The sequence below is a fragment of the Ambystoma mexicanum genome, chromosome 5q (genome assembly GCF_040938575.1).
Source record: "Ambystoma mexicanum isolate Mex_15411 chromosome 5q, UKY_AmexF1_1, whole genome shotgun sequence".
NCBI lineage: Eukaryota > Metazoa > Chordata > Amphibia > Caudata > Ambystomatidae > Ambystoma > Ambystoma mexicanum.
The window spans coordinates 1,306,751,905-1,306,770,503 of record NC_090933.1 but is presented as its reverse complement, the minus strand read 5'-3'; the positions used below and the strand labels follow the sequence as shown (position 1 = coordinate 1,306,770,503).

Sequence of the window (18,599 nt, the reverse complement as noted above, 5' to 3'; positions counted from 1 at the left end):
CCTTCCTGCCTCCCTGAAACTTGAGGAGAACCATCTCCGGTTCCGGAAGCACCTCAAAACCTTCCTCTTTGCCTCCGCTTTCTCTCCCCCTCTCCCCTGCTAATACTACTGAAACTGCTATGAATCTGCAACTGGGCCACTCACCGTTCTCTGTCCTTGGCCCAGCCACTCTACCCTGCACTGCCTCCATGGCAACCCCTGCACTACAGGACTGTGTCTGTATCCCTACAGCCCCCCTTCCCAGCACTTGTCTGCACTTACTTCGCACTTGCCACCAGCTGGCCCTTGTTATTTATCCTGTTTGCTGTATGCTATTAACCCTGTACTGCACTTTCCCCTCTCCCTTTCCCCCTTGCACTTTTCCCTTTCCCTCTACCCTTTGCACTTGCGCGATCTGAATGACACCTGGCCTAGTAGGATCGTTGTCTGTCTCCCCTTGTTCCCCCCGCCTCGTTGCGCCTTGAAACACATGTGTATAGGCGCGTTACAAAAATCATATCATGAGGGAGGTCTGATTGCTCAGCCACAGCTACCAGGTAAATCTGGGTGGTACAGACTGCTACAAATTGGGTTTACTGCCAAACACCTGTAGTCCTAAATCTTTTGCAGTGGTCTGTAAGGGAACTGCACAGGTTTCTGCCTAACACCGACACACCTACAGATGTCTCAGATCACTGAGCAGCTCCCACCCTTAACTTCTAGACTGCTATATGAAGATTTAATACAGCAACCTTGTGTCCTAACAAGAGGCTGCAAAGTGCAGCAGAATCCTTCTCATCCTTAGTTTTGTGTGCAGCACAGCTAATAGGACCGCCGCCAGTAGACCCAGGAGATGTTGGTACCACCATGCCGAGGTCACCTCTTTGCTGAGGAAGTGGGCGTTGGCCCTCTTGATGGCTGAGATTTTGTCCTCCGACGGGAAAACCCTCTCGGAGCACGTGTCCCAAATGAGTCCCAGGAATGTCAGAGTCTGCATAGGCTGCAGTTGTGACTTCTTGAGGTTGAGCGAGAAGCCCAGGTCGTGCAATTTATTCATAAGGGCATGGGAAGAGTGGCAAACCGCTTCCGGAGATGTAGCCCTGATGAGCCAGTCGTCGAGGTATGGGTAGATGTGGAGGCCCTGCGCTCTGAGGAGGGCCGCTACTGTGTTCATGAGTCTGGTAAAGACCTTGGGGCCGAGTTGAGGCCAAATGGAAGGACTTTGAGTTGGAAATGACACCCCATGATCCTAAAACGCAGGAAAGAACGATGTTACGCTCACCTGGCTCCCACAGGGGCATCGATCGGACCAGGACTGCTGTGGTCTCCTCCAACGTGAAGCGTAGTGCAGAGATGACAGACTGGACTGGCCTGCCTAATCTCGTCTGCTTGACCCGTAGAAGTATTCTCCTGCAAGTGGAGAAAGGGATTTAGCCACCCGTGGATTCTAGTAATGGCACCCCACTGTTCTCCCCACTAATCACCTCCGATATACCCTTTCAGTAATCTCACCTTTTGAATGATGAGCTCTCAATCCTGGTGGAATGCAGGGGCGCGTAGATACCAGTTATTTCATTGGTTCGAAGGCGTTGGAAGAGTTCCGGATGAATATTGATTCCGAGGTTCCTGGCGAGAACCCGTAAGTATAAAGTCCAAAAAGTTCAATATGTCCGATGTTCACTCTTGTCCCATTCCCTTCTTGTGTTGCAGCTGGGTCCAAGAGAAGATTGTCTTGTGGCAGCTGATGGCGTTCAGGTAAGAGTCTGTATTACCCAACACTGTCCGGTAAAAGATGCGTGTATTTAACTTGTTGTTTTCTCTCTCCTTACAGGTGCGGCGTAAGAAGTTGAAGATCCCAGTTAAAGAATAATGCCTCCGGTGGTAAATCAGGTAAGTCTATGGTGGTAAAAAAGAGATTGTATTTGTTGGCTCTCTCGGCTCACCTTATATTTCTTTTGTCCCATAGATGCTGGAGTTCGGCGAAGAAAATGATGGAGGCAGCGCCAAATGGAAAAATGCTGTGAGGACTGGCGAGTATGGCGCGGCACTGCAGCTGGCAATGCGACACGTGCAGAAATAATGTCCTTTCCAAGTTCGAAGACGTGATGGATCCGGAATTAGTTAAGGAATTAAAATAATGTCCGTGTTCTAACCTTTCCTTCTTCTTTCCTCTTTTTCTAGGAGCTCTGGATTCCAGGCGGGCGTGGCAGAAGACTGGATGCTGACTGCAGGCACAGTGAGCGTTACGCTGCTGGATGCAGAATAACGCGAAGCATGTGCTGCCGTTCGGGCGTGATTTAAATAGCCTTCAAAGTAGTCCCAGGTAAGAAGTTCCCCCAGAACCACACCCGAGTAAAAAAATAGTCCCTGAAGTAAAGTAGTCCCATTCAGGCCTCACGTTGGCTTGACTTCATTGCAGCATGGTCTGCATGAGGTAAGTAATGTACGTGAGCCTGGCACGTATGGCGCCAGGATTGATTTACTCTATGAGCCTGGCGCCAATGGCGCCAGGACTGTACCCAGACAGCCCCTAGCCGGGGCTGCTGGCCTTTTAGTAAGCACCTGGATGCTTGCTCCCGGGGCTGATGGGCTTGGTCCGGATGCCCGGGGGTAGGCATCTTGACAGCACCCCCCCCTCTCTGCCCCCCACCCACAAAGGCCCCTCCTAAAGGTGTTCTTCCCCATGGTCCTGGTTTGTCTGGGAAGTTCTGATGGAATCTTTTCACCAACCGAGGTGCATGAACGTGGTCACTAGGCTCCCATGACCTTTGCCGCCAGTACTGATTTCCTCTATGAGCCTGGCGCCACCAACCGAGGTGCATGAACGTGGTCACTAGGCTCCCATGACCTTTGGCGTCAGTACTGATTTCCTCTATGAGCCTGGCGCCAATGGCGCCAGGAATGTACCCAGACAGCCCCTAGCCGGGGCTGCTGGGCTTTTAGTAAGCACCTGGATGCCTGCTCCCGGGGCTGATGGGCTTGGTCCGGATGGCCGGGGTAAGCATCATGACAACGATGGGGCTGCCAAATCGGGACGTGTAGGTACGTGTCCTTCAGGTCCAGGGAACACATCTAGTCTCCCCTGTCCAATGTCTCCGCTATAAAAGCTGGCGTAACCATCTTGAATTTTTGCAGGGGCAGGGAGAGGTTGCGTGTGGAAAGGTCCAGCACAACTCTTCTTCTGAATGGCGAAAATCCTGGAATAGCCAAAGCCTCGTTGGGAGGCTGGGACTTCCTCCACTGCCTGGTCCTCTACGAGCGACCGGATCTCAACCAAAAGAGTTGCTTTCCCAACCTGTGGGAGTGGAGGGGAGGAGGGAGGAGAGGCTGGGATAGGGATAAGAAGGCACCCAGTGGATATTACAGAGAGGATCCAGGGTTCTGCGAAATTCTGGCGCCACCGGTGACACGTGGACCCGAAGGGGCGTGTCATGCCTTCTCTCCCTCAGAGGCGGACGCTGAGGAGGGGGGACTGAAAAAAGCCTGTACTCTCCCACCCGTCCCCCTTTTTGTTGTTTGCGCCGGTTGCGAGTGGTCCAGCTGTCTGGATCTGCGTTCCTGGAAGCCGCGGAACCCTCCATATGTATGACCCTTTTCCGAGCGTTACTGAGGTTGGGTGTACGATTTGGGCGTGGTCTTTGTAAGAACGGATAAAGACTTCGCCGTTTGTGAGCTGTTCTTATTGTCCAGCTCTTCATACGTAGAGGAGTGGAAGAGGTCACCCCCCCTCGAACGGTAGATCTAGAATGCGCTCCTGGACATCAGGGTTGAATTTCGTTGCCCGGAGCCAGGCTGTTCTCCTCATGTCTGTGGCAATGCAGATGGCATGGCCTGAGGTATCGATATGAGCCACTGTGGATTCCATGAGGTCATGTGCCACGAGCTTGACTTCCGCTAGCCCCGCCTTAAAGCGTGATTGGCACTGGGTGGGGTGTTTCCGGAGGAAGTCTGCAATTTCCTGCTATAACCGTTTGTTGGCGGCAGCCAGCATGGCATCTGCTTTGGCCTGCCGCAGGTACAAGGAGGCGTTGGAGTAGATCATCTTGCCGTACGCCTCCAAAATCTTCTCCTCCTTGCCTAGCAGTGCCGCAGAGGAGGAGGCTGAGGAGGACTGAGGCTTGGAGTATAGTGATGCCGCAGCGATCACCAAGGAGTGTGGCTGAGAATGGGTAGAGAGCAAGAGTGTATCCCCTCCATCTGCCTGTACTTGGAGTCCAGGCGTCGATTGACCGGCTGGACTGGGTGGGGCTTGAGCCAACCCTTCTTGGCCAGGGAGACAACATCGGTTTGCAGTGGAACCCTGTGTTGGCAGAGGGGCGTTTCGTGAGGACTTCGGCCAGAACCCCCTCGGGTTGGGGGAAGCCCAGGTATACCACCAGGCCAGCAAGATGGAAGGCTCTGCTGAGGATGGCGTGTCCGGATCCTCCTCCGTATCCTGCGGATCTGGAGGATCTTGTGGAGCAGGAGGAGTAAATGGTGCTGGAGGATGGGGTACAGGGACCGTAGCCGGAGGCGGCGGAGGTTGCAGAGTTGGCTGTGGAGCCGGAGGAGTCAGCTGCATTGGGTCTCGGGGCGTCTGTGGTGCCGTTAGCATGACGGGGAGGACTTCCCTGACTGCCTCCTTGATGATAACCCCCATCTGAGGAGACCTCATGAGGCCGAGGAATTTCTCAAAGAGCACCTCCTCACTGGCCAAAGATGTGGCAGGGGGCACCGACGGGGTAGCGGGGGATTGCTGGAGCCACTGCGTACCCTGTTCATATGGACGCAAAGGAAAGTTGCCCTGAGCAAATGAAGGGTAGACTTGTAGGCGACGTACCTGGTTGTGGCCAGCCCCACCTTGACACTCGTTCGGACGGGTGCCCCTTTCTGGCACGGTGGCCATTTTGTCAAGCTGCCTGCCATATGCCTACAACGTGTTGCTCAGCCCGCTGGGCCCGGCCTCGTCCAAGACTCTTGCGTGCAGATCACGAGGCCCGGTAGGTGTAAGACCCTCGACCCGGGGGTCTGTGGAGCTGCGTTTAGATGCCCCCTTGGACATATTGCCAGTATTAGGGCATAGCCCCTCGGGACGTATTGCTGGTGTTGGGGTAAAAGGGTATAGCCCCACGGGTGTAGACCCGGTACAAGAACCTTCCGGTCCCTCGACACCACGCCCGGGAGGATCCGAGGACCCTCATCCCAAAGGCCGGTAGCTGTAGCAGCCTCGGGGAACGTGCCGGTAGAAGGACCTGGCCGGTCCCTCCCGCACGGGAGAGTCCCTGGGAAGGAGTCTCCCTTGTGGGCTGTGCTGGAAAATATTGGCCCTACATTGGGCCTGGTTCGATGTTTCACAAAGTTCTTGAGATCCTCTGCAGGTGACCTCTGGAAGAGCTCCCTCCACCTGGCTAGTCTGTTCTTCAGCGCCTTCGAGGACAGCGAGTCACACGCTGAACATAATTGCCAACCGTGGTCTGAGCCAAGGCAACGTAGGCAGAGGGCGTGGGGGTCTGAAGTTGGGAAGAGCCCGTTGCAGGATGGACACCTGCTGAAGCCTGTAGAAGTCGACATGCGTGACGCCTGAGGACCGAGTACCTGAATGATAGATAAGACAAAAAAGACAAAGAGAAGAAGTATTCGCACGTGGAATTACATTGCCGAAGCCAAACCCAGTAGCGCTGGTGAATTCGGCCCATTCCCGTCGAAAAGGGGACAGAGGTGTGGCGCTGTAGGGCAGAGTCAGGGCAGCGCATGCTCCCTGGGTCGCGCCCCCACACGCTTCTTGATTTAAAAGGGAAGAAGGTTTTTTTCTGGTGAAAAAGGTTCCGTCACCCGTCCCTTGGAAGGGACACCCATACAGTATGGAGGAGAGGGGCGGGACGTAAGAGTAAAGGTATTTAAACCTTATGAGAAATCTAAAGGATTTCTCTGCGACACTGCACTGAAGGTGCTGTGTGTAACCATACAAAAAGTAGATGCCTATGGACGTAATCCAAATGAGGTTAAAACACATGAGGGAGTGAGAAAAAGGGCTCACTCACTCCAGGGTTAAAATTAAAAAGTCCTAAAGTCCAGCAAAAGAGCTGGGGGTCTCTAAGGTGGGAGGAATTAAGGACTAAAATGAAAATTTTCCCTAACAGGGGGTTGAGGGGAATACCGTGTCTCACCATTGGGAGTCCCAACCCCACTCCCTGAGGACCCCTCACCCAGGTGATCCTCCCGCACTGGTCAACCCCCAGGGTCTGAATCCAATGGCGATGGCCGTGTCCTGGCCGCATGAGTAAGAGATCCCTGGGGACTAGACAGTGAGACACCCTCTGGTTTCTCACATCATCGAACAGCATGTCGGACACTTTTGTTTGCAAATCCGTGCAGAGGTCGGTGTCCTTGAGCCAACCATGGCGGCGGACGGCCACACCATTGCCCTTCTGGCGAAAGCCAGAATCAGCGATGTCTAGGATGACGGTGATGTCGTGGTCGGAGGCCACCTCCCTCTCCTAGAATGAAGCCAGGGCTTCAGCTTTCTTATTCTCCGGCAGGGAGTCAAAGATGGGCCCCAACTTGTACCATAACTCCTTGTCATACCTCGAGAGAATGGAAAGGGCGTTGGCGGTCTTGATCATCGATGCAGCTATTGTGAGGATGCACTTCCCTGTTGCATCCAGCTTTTTACCCTCTTGGTCCGGAAGAACCATAGACTAGGAAGACTGGTTGGAGGACCTCTTCTTAGCAGCAGCCGAGACCAGAGTCTGGGGAGGGCTGGGACCTGCCTCACTTAGGGGCCGAGCCCAGAACCCAGTACTTCTTTGCCAAGTGGTCCCTTTTTAACAGGAGTGGTATTAGGGGTCTTCATGACTGCCAGGCCATCCTCCCAAATGTCATCCAACAGTGGAACTGAAACAATGGTCTCCTCAGAGGACTCCCATCGTTCGAAAAGGTCATCTTCCTTTTTCTTTTCCTCCGGTACTAGTTTGTACAGCCCTAGATGATATTGAGTGGACTGACACAATCTCATCCGGAGGAGAGGCCCTGGAGGGCACATCTATGTCAGGGTGTTTCTCCATCCGCAGGAACGTAATCCTCAAACTCATCCGTGCCTTGCGTACCGGTTGTGTCAGTATCTGTCTGAACTGCTGCCTCCAACACAGGGGGCAGTGCCACCAGCAATGGCCGAGGAGGTAACAGGGGCCTTATGAGACGGCAGCCGAGCTTGAGAAGGACTCAGAGGATCCTTGTTGGAACAGAAATGGACGCAGTGGGTAGTCGAGAGGTGAATGGCTAAAAGGCTGAGAAGGCTGGTGAGATGCTGCCCCTTGTCGAGGTATTGGCACAGTGGGGCCAGGCTCTCCTTGACCCTCCCTCCTGGTTAGAGTAAAAACCCTCTGGCCGGTCCTCCTCCTCTGAACTGGTGTAGTATGCTGGGGACCTCCTGGGGGATCTCAGAGGTGCCAGGGTGAAGAGTAGTGCATCCCTGTGTCTAGGTAGGAAATCCTGAGCTGGAGGCATGCCCCTCGCCAAATCTTAAGGAAAGAGGCGATGACTGAAGCCTACGGGGCAGGAAAAGATGCAGACGTTGACGGGACTGTCGTCGGAACCACTGATGGAAGTCTAGGCGGTAAGCATACTGTGATGAATCCTATGGAGTCATCACTGACCCTCCCCATTCCCCCTCAGGCTACAGTCTTCTCCCATGTGGCCAAGGAAAGGCAGCTGCTACCTGATCCTGACCCTGGGGGTGGTTTCCTGGGAGTGGATTACATGGGACGAGATGGCTGTCAGGGAAGAGTGATGACTCCAACAGGAGGGATGCAGTATTCTTCCCTTTCCTGTGGAGAAAACCAAATTACAAAGTCCCTGATGGCATGTTGTCATTATTCTGAATCCTTCAGTAGTAAAAACTGAAAACCCCTCTTGTTAAGCTTCCAAAACAGAACTCTATTTACTACACATAGCACCTCTAAAAACACATTTAACATCTAATGGTTATGATGATTGCCCAACAATGTAACTTAAAACTGTCTAAAGTTCCTTTGGACTCCAAGTCCCAGAAAACCTCAAGTACTGTGACAAAAAGAGAAGTAAGGAGTCAATGTGGAATGAAAGGAATACCAAGTAAAATGTGCAGTCTAGTTGTCAGGTTCACAATCAGCTGCGCGGGGCATTTAAACTTGAAAATCACCTATAAGTAAGGAGCAAAGGAGAGGAGAGCAGCAGAAAGAAGGGAGCGGGAAGCAAACACAGGCAGAAGCAGATTCACAGAGAGGAGCCGTGAAGGAAGAAGAGGACGCTTAAGGCAACCTCCTGAAGGCATAGAATGCCGGAGGAGAGGAACTCTGGTAAAGTTATAGCGAATGCCCTGGAGGGACTGCTAGAAGACATTTGCCGCAGGACCAGAGGAGACGCGGTCCTGTGGAGTGGCAATGGTTCCATTGGTGAAAGAGTGAAAAGCCGACATGGGAAACAAAAGAGACTCTGCCTAACAAGGGAAGCCTAACCAACAAAAACTCTTTTCCACAGCTGCATGTTACACCGGTGAGTCAACCCAGCAGAGTTTGGGGTGGGGCGGGGGCGGGACGAGCCTACAAGTTAATGGACACTTGGGAATTATTTTGAACATCGACCAAGTAGAATTGAAAGACAGAAAAGTGGTACAAATCTCAATATATGAGATGTCAATTTGGGGAAACCTGCACCAAGCATTGCCAAAAGACACTAAGAAAGAGGTTGACAGACAGAACTTGAACAGACTCCCATATGTGGGATCTCAATAAGGGGGAAGCTGGAGCAAGCAATACCTGGAGTCAACAAGGTCGAAACAGTAAAATGTGCAACTGTGTTATACTCTAAGAGAAAAGGGAACAGCGTAGAGAAGACCTGGTGAAAGATACACAACAGGCAGAGAGCCCTTTTTGGACAGATACCCGACAGGAAAGTACACCACGAGATCTGCGAGAACCATCAGGGGGCAATTCCTGCCAGGAGAGTATATCAGGATATCTAGAGATTCAGTTGAGAAATTCCTGGCAGGAGAATATACAATCATAATCTTGAGCAGTTGAATGAAGGAAACTCTATAATTTGAAGCAATTGTTGAAGTTAAACATGTTCCCATCTTATAAAGTAGAAAATACTTTATTTTGCTATACACAAAACAGTGTTGTGAAAAGACATTTGCTTTGCCACCCTGAGAAAAGTATTTTGTAAAACACATTTTCATTGACTAACAGAACATTGTTGGAACAGAAAATGTTCAACAGTTCTCCAAAACTAGTTCAGGTTAAGGGAATCAATCCTTTGACACAAGGAGTGCATTGTTGGAATTACACATTTGTATTTGTACACATTTCTGTTGAGTTGGAAACAGATATTTAGGTTGCACCTTTTGATTGTGTGTTAGTGTGAGGGTAAAATAGATTTTGACCACAAGGTCAGCTTGCTCTAGTTTTAGTTTCATAGGCAGGGGCCCTCATTAGAATAGGGACAGATAGGACTTCACCCAAACCTCTTTAGTTCAATAAAAATGGTTAATGTGGAAAACATTACAACTTTGTGCCCGCCTCTCATTTCTGACCCCTCCCAATACTCTGGGTCTGGTAACCATCGTAGTGGTAATGGTCGTGGATGAGCCCCTTGTGTGATGGAAGCCATCGATGTAAGACTAGTCTTTGTAGACGGGTTGACTATGAGGTACTAGATGGGGCGGTCAGAGACAGTCCTGATGGATGAGGTCGACAACGACAGTCGATGGTGGAGCCGGTGACAGGTCCTTGGATGACTTGACCTTTGACAAGGTCTTGTTTGGCAGCTGGCATCAGCGATTTTCTCCCAGACGGAAGTGGCCTGCCTGCCTGTAGGCTAACCGTCGACGAAGCTGCTGATGGGGACCTACCTCTCTCCCATTTGGATTGGACAGCCCCGAAAGCATCCTCAAAGGATTTAGACCTCTTCTTGTCAGAGGGAGCATGCTCTTTGGCCCTGCCAGCCCTGGAAGAGGCATGACTACGCCCTGAGGCCTCATCAGAGGACTTCCCTTCTTCGATTCACGCCACTAACCTCCTATGGCAGTCCTTCGGTGTCTTGGAGGAAAAGGATTGGTAAATCGGTCATTCGTCTGCATCGTGGGGTTTAGGGAGTAGATGCACACGAGGTGCTGATCCTCGAAGGTATTCTTCAGGCAGCAGTTCTCAAAGGACCTGAAAGGGCTTTTTTTTGTGGCATCCGCAATGGTGTCGAAGGAAAGGTCCAAGACTGGAGATCCGATGATGGATTAAGGATTTCCTCCGGCAACTGGGTCCCCGCTGCTGGTAGTCACAATGTGACTGATGAATCGACATTAATTCTGGCAAAAATAAGCAAAATGTTGTTGGATTTCGAGGAGCGAAACAGGAGGACTCCCAATAGAAGAAACGTGCAGCAACAATCTGAAGATGGCCACCAGGAGTGGAGTTTAGGAAGCAGAGTGCCACTGGCTGGGGCAGTATGACCCAAAGTGACACTGATAGGATATAGAAGCGACAGGCAGTTTTTTTGCTTAAAGCTAAACTACTTTAAATTTACAGAGGATACCTAGCCTGACGACGTGGAATATTCATGAGCATGTCAATCCATGCAAGACCCCATGCTGGATAAAAAGAAAAAAACAGTAAGCAATCGTTCAGTTCACAATCCCCAAACATGGAACCATGGCAATTAATTTCTTGAGAGGTTGAATTTTCCTTAATAAACTTTAAAGAAATGTGTTGTGTTGCGATTCCTGTTATAAAACGAGAACACTTGGAGCGTCAGTAAATAATCTTGATTTCAGTACCTCCACACGACTACCTCCCAAATTCTCCACTGTGTTCTCATTCCACGTTCTGCTCTCACATTCAACCCATGCAAAGACATACCTATCAAAATGCAGCCTGCCATAGCTTTTATTTAATATTTGTGAGTGGCAGGATCTGGGAGGAGATAATGGTTCAACAGTGCAATTTTATAATTTTTAAGATTACTTGAAAGTTGCCCGATGGCACAAGGTTCTTTACATAAATGAAAGTCAAGACTTGGATAACGTAACGCCATGCTCTTACCTGCCATCAGACTGGATGAGCTCACAGGGGTGCTACCGCCTGTAGTACATCCCATTCGAGTAACCTCCTTCACTATGGGATCTGTGAGGAAAAGAAAAGAGGTCTCTTAAATGGACATTTCTGATCACCTTTTCAGGAATGAGCTGTCCAGTATGCTTGCACCTACAGCCCATATTCTCAACTACGATTGCTCAGACCCTAGTCCCCAAATGATCACTGTATGTGCGGTTGTCCAATTGCCTAGAATTCAACTGAACAGGTATGCCCGCTATTGCTTCTCAGGAGGCCAGTATGAAGTAAGAGCACAGCGATGCCAGCATTGCCATCCTAATCACACCCAGAGTCATAGTCCTGTCAAGCTGTACAGTGGCAAGAGCATCCTGTAATCCATACCTCCCAACACCCAGTTACTAATTCATCAGCTGTGTTAATAACACCTGGTCACTCTCCTCTACATCACGTCAACAGCAGGGTTAGGGCATCATTCACTTTTTACAACTTTCGCTCCATTAACCTTCATGGGACCCAAAACAGATTGGTTATGGATTTGGAATTTGGCTATTTTTGGGGGAGGGAGAAGGGTACCCATTGCCTTGGGGTGCATAGGGCTGGCCAGTTTAAGGAGAGCCTCTCCCATTTCTTTTAACATTTGTTTTATTGTAGCACATCCCACCTGGAGTAGAGTGCTGGAAGGAAACTGTCCATTTTCCTTTTAAGTATCTTTCGTTACCCTTTCTGATGCAGAGATAAGGCTGGTGGCAATAACCCCATTTTGAATTTATTTTATGGCCCACTACATACACCAGCGATTCTTTTGTGATAATGCCTTTTTGAGTACCATATACTCATTATGGCTGGTTCTTTGAACAGAAGTCCTGTTAGCGCAATCTTGCTTTTTGACATTCCTCCTGCGCTTTCATGTCAGAAAAGGCAAGATTTGGTCATTTCGCAGAGTGATGATGCCTGCATCTAAACTTGCTGGTTCTGGTCTTGGGGCTATCTGGACACTATTCACATTCCATACAGGGGATGCAAGTCGCTTAGCAGATGTGGAGTGGCTGGCTTTCCTTGACTGGACAGCCTCTGCCTGTTTGAATGGGGCAGGTCCTCAAAATTGGAGGGCTAGGGTCTCTCCCCGTCTGGGTTTGGGATATAAGGAAACTGTCTATAGCCTCTCTGGACCTCGCTCACAGGAACTAAGAGTCCGAAGATTGAAAACACCATGCAGGGACACTAGCAGACTGCAACTGTGAACAAACATTGCCAAAGCCATCCACTGGGGAACCTCTGAACCACCTTCCAGCAACAATGGGAGAACCACACCAGGTGCTTTCCTCACTTTGACTGGTGGGCTCAACCATTCTTAAGTTCTGCACAGCTGTCCTGCTCTTTTTGGACTTCAAGCGTTGCTCGGACTCTGTAGAAGGGATACCTCGGTCAGTCAGACAGCTGCTTGCCTGGAGGCTTAACACTGTAGAGCCATCCATCATGGGACGCAAAACTGGTCACCTGATGCATTCCACCAGGAAGAGGGCCTGCCGGACCTGGTGTGGTGTCACCAAACCAACTTACCTCACTTGAAGTGTTCTGGGGCAGGGAGGTGTTTCCTCCAACGTCACGGGAGCCCAAGAAGCCCCCCCTCACAAGCCTGATCCAGCTGGTGGGTCTCTGGCACTTGGTACCATTAAGCATAATATGGCAGAATCACTGCTACCTGGACCCAAACCAGACAACAAACTGCCCACTGCATCTGCAATGACTGGACCTCCTGCAACTGGATCAAATGCATGAGCAGGTGTCCAAAAATGGCCCGAGTGTTAGGATAACTCCTCTAAAGTCCAACTAAGGTCTACATAAAACCATACAACTAAGGCAATACAGAATCTCCAACTCTTGGTAGAAGTCTGTACCCCCACCGTGACTGGGGTAGCATGGGCAGAGTAGCCAGGATTATCTTTGGAGGGAGAGAGGGCTGTATGTCATTACAAAGAAATTGTAGCATACATATGGTTCAAAGAAACACTGATACACTAGGTATTGTAAAGATATTGGTTTATTTTATATACAGTAAGCCAAGATAAATCTTGGGGAAGTAAGTACTATTCACGTAAGTTATAAACACATGTATAAAAACAAACAATACCTATGGGTGTACAAACCAAGGTATAAATGATATGTTACTCACCGTTTTGACTCCTCCATACTGGATAGGCGTCCCTTCCTAGGAACGGGAGACAGAACCTTTTTCACCAGAAAAAATCTTCTTCCCCTTTAAATTTAGAGGCGTGCAGGGGTGCGGTCCTGGGAGCATGCGCTACCCTGACTCCGTCCACCGGCGCCACACCTCAGTCCCCATTGACGTGTCGACAATATATAACATTGCCTAATGATACCTGTGTTATTAGGGGGAGGATGGTGGAACGTATGGAGTAAATGGGACTAAGGACTAAGAGTACGTTAGTCACTACAGTGAGTAACATAATTACTCTTACGTCCCGTCCCCTTTTGTCCAAACTGCATGGGTGATGACAACTGAATGTAGCCCCAGGGTGGAGAGGAGACCCTCCTTAAGCAAATAAGTTCCTTAGAACCGCCTGTCCGAAGGTCGCGTCTGACTTGAAGCCGGCTCGACATCCAGACAGTGCAAAACTCTGAGCCTCGTCCTTGGGGTCAGCGAAGAACATAGGTAAGACTATTTCCTCGTTTAGATGGAAAGGGGAGGGAACCTTAGGTAATAACGCAGAGTGAGTCCGCAGGACCACCATATACCGGTGGAAAGTGGTATAGGGTTCTGAGGCCACCATGGCCTGGATCTTGCCGACCCTGCGAGCAGAGCTGAGTCCCACTAACAGAGCTGTCTTAATGGTGACCCGCTTGGTGTCCGCAGATGCCATTGGCTCGAAGGGTTTGTGTGCCAAGTTGCCCAACACCATATTGAGGTCCCACACAGGGTGTGGCCTCTTGATGGGCCAGTGGAGCCTGGACAAGCCCGCCAGATGTTTCGAGGTGGAGGATGAGAAGATTTCCTCCTCTGAATTACTCTAGGCCCCTATGGCTGCCAGATAGGTGTGACATGTGTCCACCTGTACGCCTGAGTGCATGAGGTGCACCGAGAAGGAAAGTAAGTCGTCCAGTGTGCACGTAACAGGGTCGATCTCCTTAGAGTCTGCCCAATGACAGAACCTAGTCCATTTACTCTTGTATTGGCTCCTGGTAGCCTTGCTCCTGGTGCCCTGAATGATCTCTAAGTTAGCCTGAGAGAGGCTCGGGTGCCTGAGGGTGACCTGAGGAACCACGCTGCAAGGGCTAACTTCTGTGGTGCAGGGTGGATGACCGTGCCCCCCTGCTGGGACAAGAGATGGGCTGGACCCAGCAGAAGGTGAATAGGTGGTCTGTCCATGAGGCTGAGCAGTTTGGAGAACCACGGCCTCACCGGCCACTTCAGAGCTATCAGAAGTATGCTGAGGTGACAAGATGCCTTTATCTTGCGGATTACCCTGTGGACTAGGGGTGTGGGAGGAAAGGCATAGACTGTCAAGCCTTCCAACCGAATCTGTAATGCGTCGCCCAGGGAGCCAGGGCCCTGTCCCTGCCAAGACGCAAACTGATGGCACTTCCTGTTTTTCCAGGAGGCAAACAGATCCACTTGAGGGTGCCCTCATCTGCTGAAGACCTCCAGCAGCACCTGGTTGTTCAATTGTTATTCGTAACTGTCCGCTTCCAGTCTGCTGAGCCTGTCCGCTTCCAAGTTGCCCCTCCCCCAGGAGGTGGACAGCCGTGAGGTAGAGGTTGTTTGCACAGCGCAGGGGACCAATGAGCGGAAGGAAAGCTCTAAGAACTAGCCAGATGGCCCTGAGTTCCAGCCAGTTGATGTGCGATTCCTGCCGGGTCCAAACACGATGGACGCTGTAGCTGTCCAGAGTGGCTCCCCAACCTTCAAGGGCGGAGTCCATAGTTATGGTGACCTGCAGAAGCGGCTGCCGGAGGGGCTTGCCCATCCGCAGGTTGCAGTCCCTGAACCACCATGTGAGGTCCGAGTGGAGAGAAGTTGGTATGCGGATTAGCTCCTTTTGGGAGCCCTTCACCTGATTCCATGAGGCTGCAAAGTGCAGCTGTAACCTCCTCATCTTGAGACTCGGGTGTGGCATGGGCAGGAGGACTGCTGCCATGAGACCCAGTAAGTGTTGGTACCACCAGGCCGAGGTCACTGCTCTGGTAAGGAAGTGCGTAGAGGCCCTCTTGATGGCCGTAATCTTGTCCTCTGAGGGAAAGACCCTCTCGGAGCTTGTACCCCAGGCGAGGCCCAGGAAGGTGAGGCTCTGCATGGGCTGCAGTTGAGACTTCTTGAGGTTGATAGTAAACCCCAGTACGTGGAGAGTGTTCCTAAGTGCACAGGAGGTGTGGGTAACCCCTTCCAGAGATCTCGCCCTGATAAGCCAGTCATCCAGGTACGGGTAGACATGGTGGCCCTGGGCCCTTAGAAGGGCTGCCACCGCATTCATGAGTCTGGTAAATACCACGGGGGCTGAGTTGAGGCCAAAGTGTAGAACCTTGTATTGAAAATGGCAGCCAATCGCAGGAAGTCGTGATGTGGTTACCAAATCGGGACATGTAGATAGGTGTCCTTCAGATCCAGGGAGCACATCCAATCTCCCTTGTCTAGTGTCTCGGCTAGGAGTGCTTGCGTAACCATCTTTAATTTCTTAAGAGGGAGGGAGAGGTTGAGGGTGGATAGGCCCAACAACTCTCAGGAGTGGAGGGGGGGAGGAGGAGGAGGAGAAGGGACCGGTAGGCGGTACACTGAGGACACTACAGAGAGGAACCAGGGGTCCGCAAAGTTCTGGTGCCAAAATTGCATGTGGAAGGCAAGCCTTCCCCCCACCGGAGACACGTGGACCCCAGAAGGGATGCGTCATGCTTTCTTTACTTCTGAGGCTGCTGCTGAGGAAGGGGACTGAAAGAAGTCCTTGCCCCTCCCCCCCCCTTTTAGTTGTTTGCGCCGGTGCTGCCTGGGCGAGCAGTCAGGTTGCCTCGTCCTCTGTTCCTGGAAGCCTCGGAATCCGCCGAACGACTGCCCCCTGTCAGGCCGTTGCTGCAACTGGGTGTACACCTTTGGTGTGGCCTTCGGATAAAGACTTTGCTGTTTGCGATCTGTTCTTTTTATCCAATTCCTCGTTGGTGGTAGAGTGAAAGAGGTCGGTACCCTCGAACGGAAGGTCGAATATGCGTTCCTGGACATTGGGGTTAAATTTAGTAGGTCCAATCTGCGTTCCTGAAAATTGGGGTTAAATTTAGTAGCCCGAAGCCAGACCACCCTTCTCATGTCTGTGGCGATGCAGATGGCCAGGCCAGAGGTATCGATGTGGGCCATAGTGGACTCCATGATGTCCTGCGATACCAGCTTGGCTTCTCCTAGACCAGCTTTGAAGCGTGCATGGCTCTGCGTCGGAAACTCCGGAAGGAAGTCTGCTATTTCCCGACAAAGCCTCTGGTTAGCGGCTGCCATCATGGCATCCGCGTTGGATTGACGCAGGTGCAGTGAGGCGTTGGAGTACAGCTTATTCCCGTACGCCTCCAAGATCTTCTCCTTGCCTAGAAGCGCCAAGGACGAGGTGGCCGAGGATGACTGGGGCTTAGGATAAAGTGACGATCTACTGAAAACCAGAAAGCGAAGGTCCCCCCCACTCTGCAGACATGGTGAAGAGACTTACTGGATGTTCAGGACTGCGAAAAGAACTACATCAGGGGAGTGGGTGCTACCTGCAGACCAAAAGACATTTGGGGCCCCGGAGTGATAATGTTAAGTACGAGTAAAAGTCTTTACAACGTTGTGTACCCAGAATATGTGGTTCGAATTTAGCAAAAATGTGTTGGTTGTAATATATTTGTCAGCAACATTTTTTTTTTTTTTTTAAAAAGAGTAAAGTGACGCAGCAATCAAAGAGTGCGGTTGAGGGTGTGCAGACAGCAAGAGTGCACCCCCCCCCCATCTGTCTATACTTGGCATCGGTGCAACGGTTGACAGGTTGGGCCGAGTGTGGCTTGAGCCACCCCTTCTTGGCCAAGGCAACAACGTCCTCCTGCATCGGGATACCCGATTCGGTAGGGGGTCATAGGGTGAGGACCTCTGCCAAGACCCCTTCCTCGGGCTGCTCGACCTCTGGTTCAGGAAGTCCCAGATATTCAGCCAAACCTGCAAGACGGTCGTGGAAGGCCTTCGCTGACGACAGCATGTCCGGGTTCCTCGTCCTCGGCTGTGTCCAACTGAGTGTCCGGCTGGTCCGGAACGTGTGGACGAGTGCTGGGTGTCATGGCCTGTGGTGTGGAGACTAGAGCCAGAGACTGCAGAGGAACTGCCTGAACTGTGGGAGGCAGGGGAGCCAGAATCGAAGGTGCCAGCAGGGGCAGCAGGGGCTGCGCTGGGGCCTGTGGCACCGGAGCCATAGGAGGAATGACCACGGGCACTGGTGGAGTGACCGGAGGGAGAAAGTCCCTGACTGCATCCCGCAGAATGGCCCCCATCTGGGGGGTTCGCATCAACACCAGGAACCTTTTGAAGAACCCGTCTTCGGAGGAAGAAGAGGTGGTAGGTGATATTGACGGAGTGGCTGGGGGCTGCTGGGGCCGGAGCACACTCGGCCTAGGTCGCAGAGGAAACCTGCCTGCGCTGATGATGGATAAACTTTAGACCACGTACGTGGTTGACAACAGTCCCACCTTGTAACTCGTTCACCTGCCTGCTCTGTTCCTAGGAGTGGCATCGGATGAGCAGCCATGTTGTCTGGCATGGTGGCCATTTGGTTGAGCTGCCGGCCACGTGCCAAAGGAGTGGTGCATGGCTCCCTGGGCCTGGCCTCCTAAAACTCTTAGTGGTGGAGCATGAGGCCTACCCTGCACCTCAGGTCTAGGCCTGGAAGCCGTATTGCACTCAGAATTGTCACTGGTAGTGCTGCGTGCAGGCGCCCCCTCGGACATTGAGCCGGTACTAGGGCGTTGCCCCTCGGGTGTACACCTGGTAAAAGTACCTTGCCGTCCCTCAGCACTGATTCCGGAAGGATCGGACGACCCCTCGGCGGTGAGGCCTGTAGCTGGACTAGCCTCAGTACGTGTGCTGGTACTAGAACTCGAGAGGTTCCTCCCACTCAGGCGTTTCCTCGGGAAGGAGTTGCCCTTACGGGGTGCGATGGAAAATAGTGGCCCTCCCTTGGGCCTCGATCTCTGTCGAAGTTCTTCAAGTCCTCTGGAGGCAACCTTTCGAAGAGCTCCCTCCACCTAGCTAGCCTGTTCTTCACTGCGCTTGGAGTCAATGGTCAGGGCCAAGGCAGCAGAGGCAAAGAGCGTGGGGGTCGGATGTAGGGAAGAGCCCCTCGCAGGCTGGACACCTGCTGAAGCCCGCTGAAGTCAACATGCGCCGGGGAGGAGCGTGATGCCAGAGAACCGAGTACCTGAATGACAAAAAGAAGACAAAAAGACAGAAGAAGAATCCAGGGAAGAGCGTGTGGTATTACATGGCCAAAGCCAAACCCAGGAGCGCTTGTGAAATCAGCCCGTTACCGTAGATGCAGAAAA

The 18,599-nt window shown here is 51.7% G+C and overlaps 1 protein-coding gene across 1 annotated transcript in view; it reads right to left on the bottom strand.

Annotated features, from left to right (window-relative positions):
- The window catches only part of LOC138498061 (casein kinase II subunit alpha-like), a 563,172-nt gene that overhangs the window by 34,949 nt on the left and 509,624 nt on the right, over positions 1-18,599 (bottom strand). Inside the window, exon 12 of the mRNA XM_069621907.1 lies at positions 11,031-11,111. Coding sequence (XP_069478008.1) covers positions 11,031-11,111 — 81 coding nt within the window. The remainder of the gene's footprint in view (positions 1-11,030; positions 11,112-18,599) is intronic.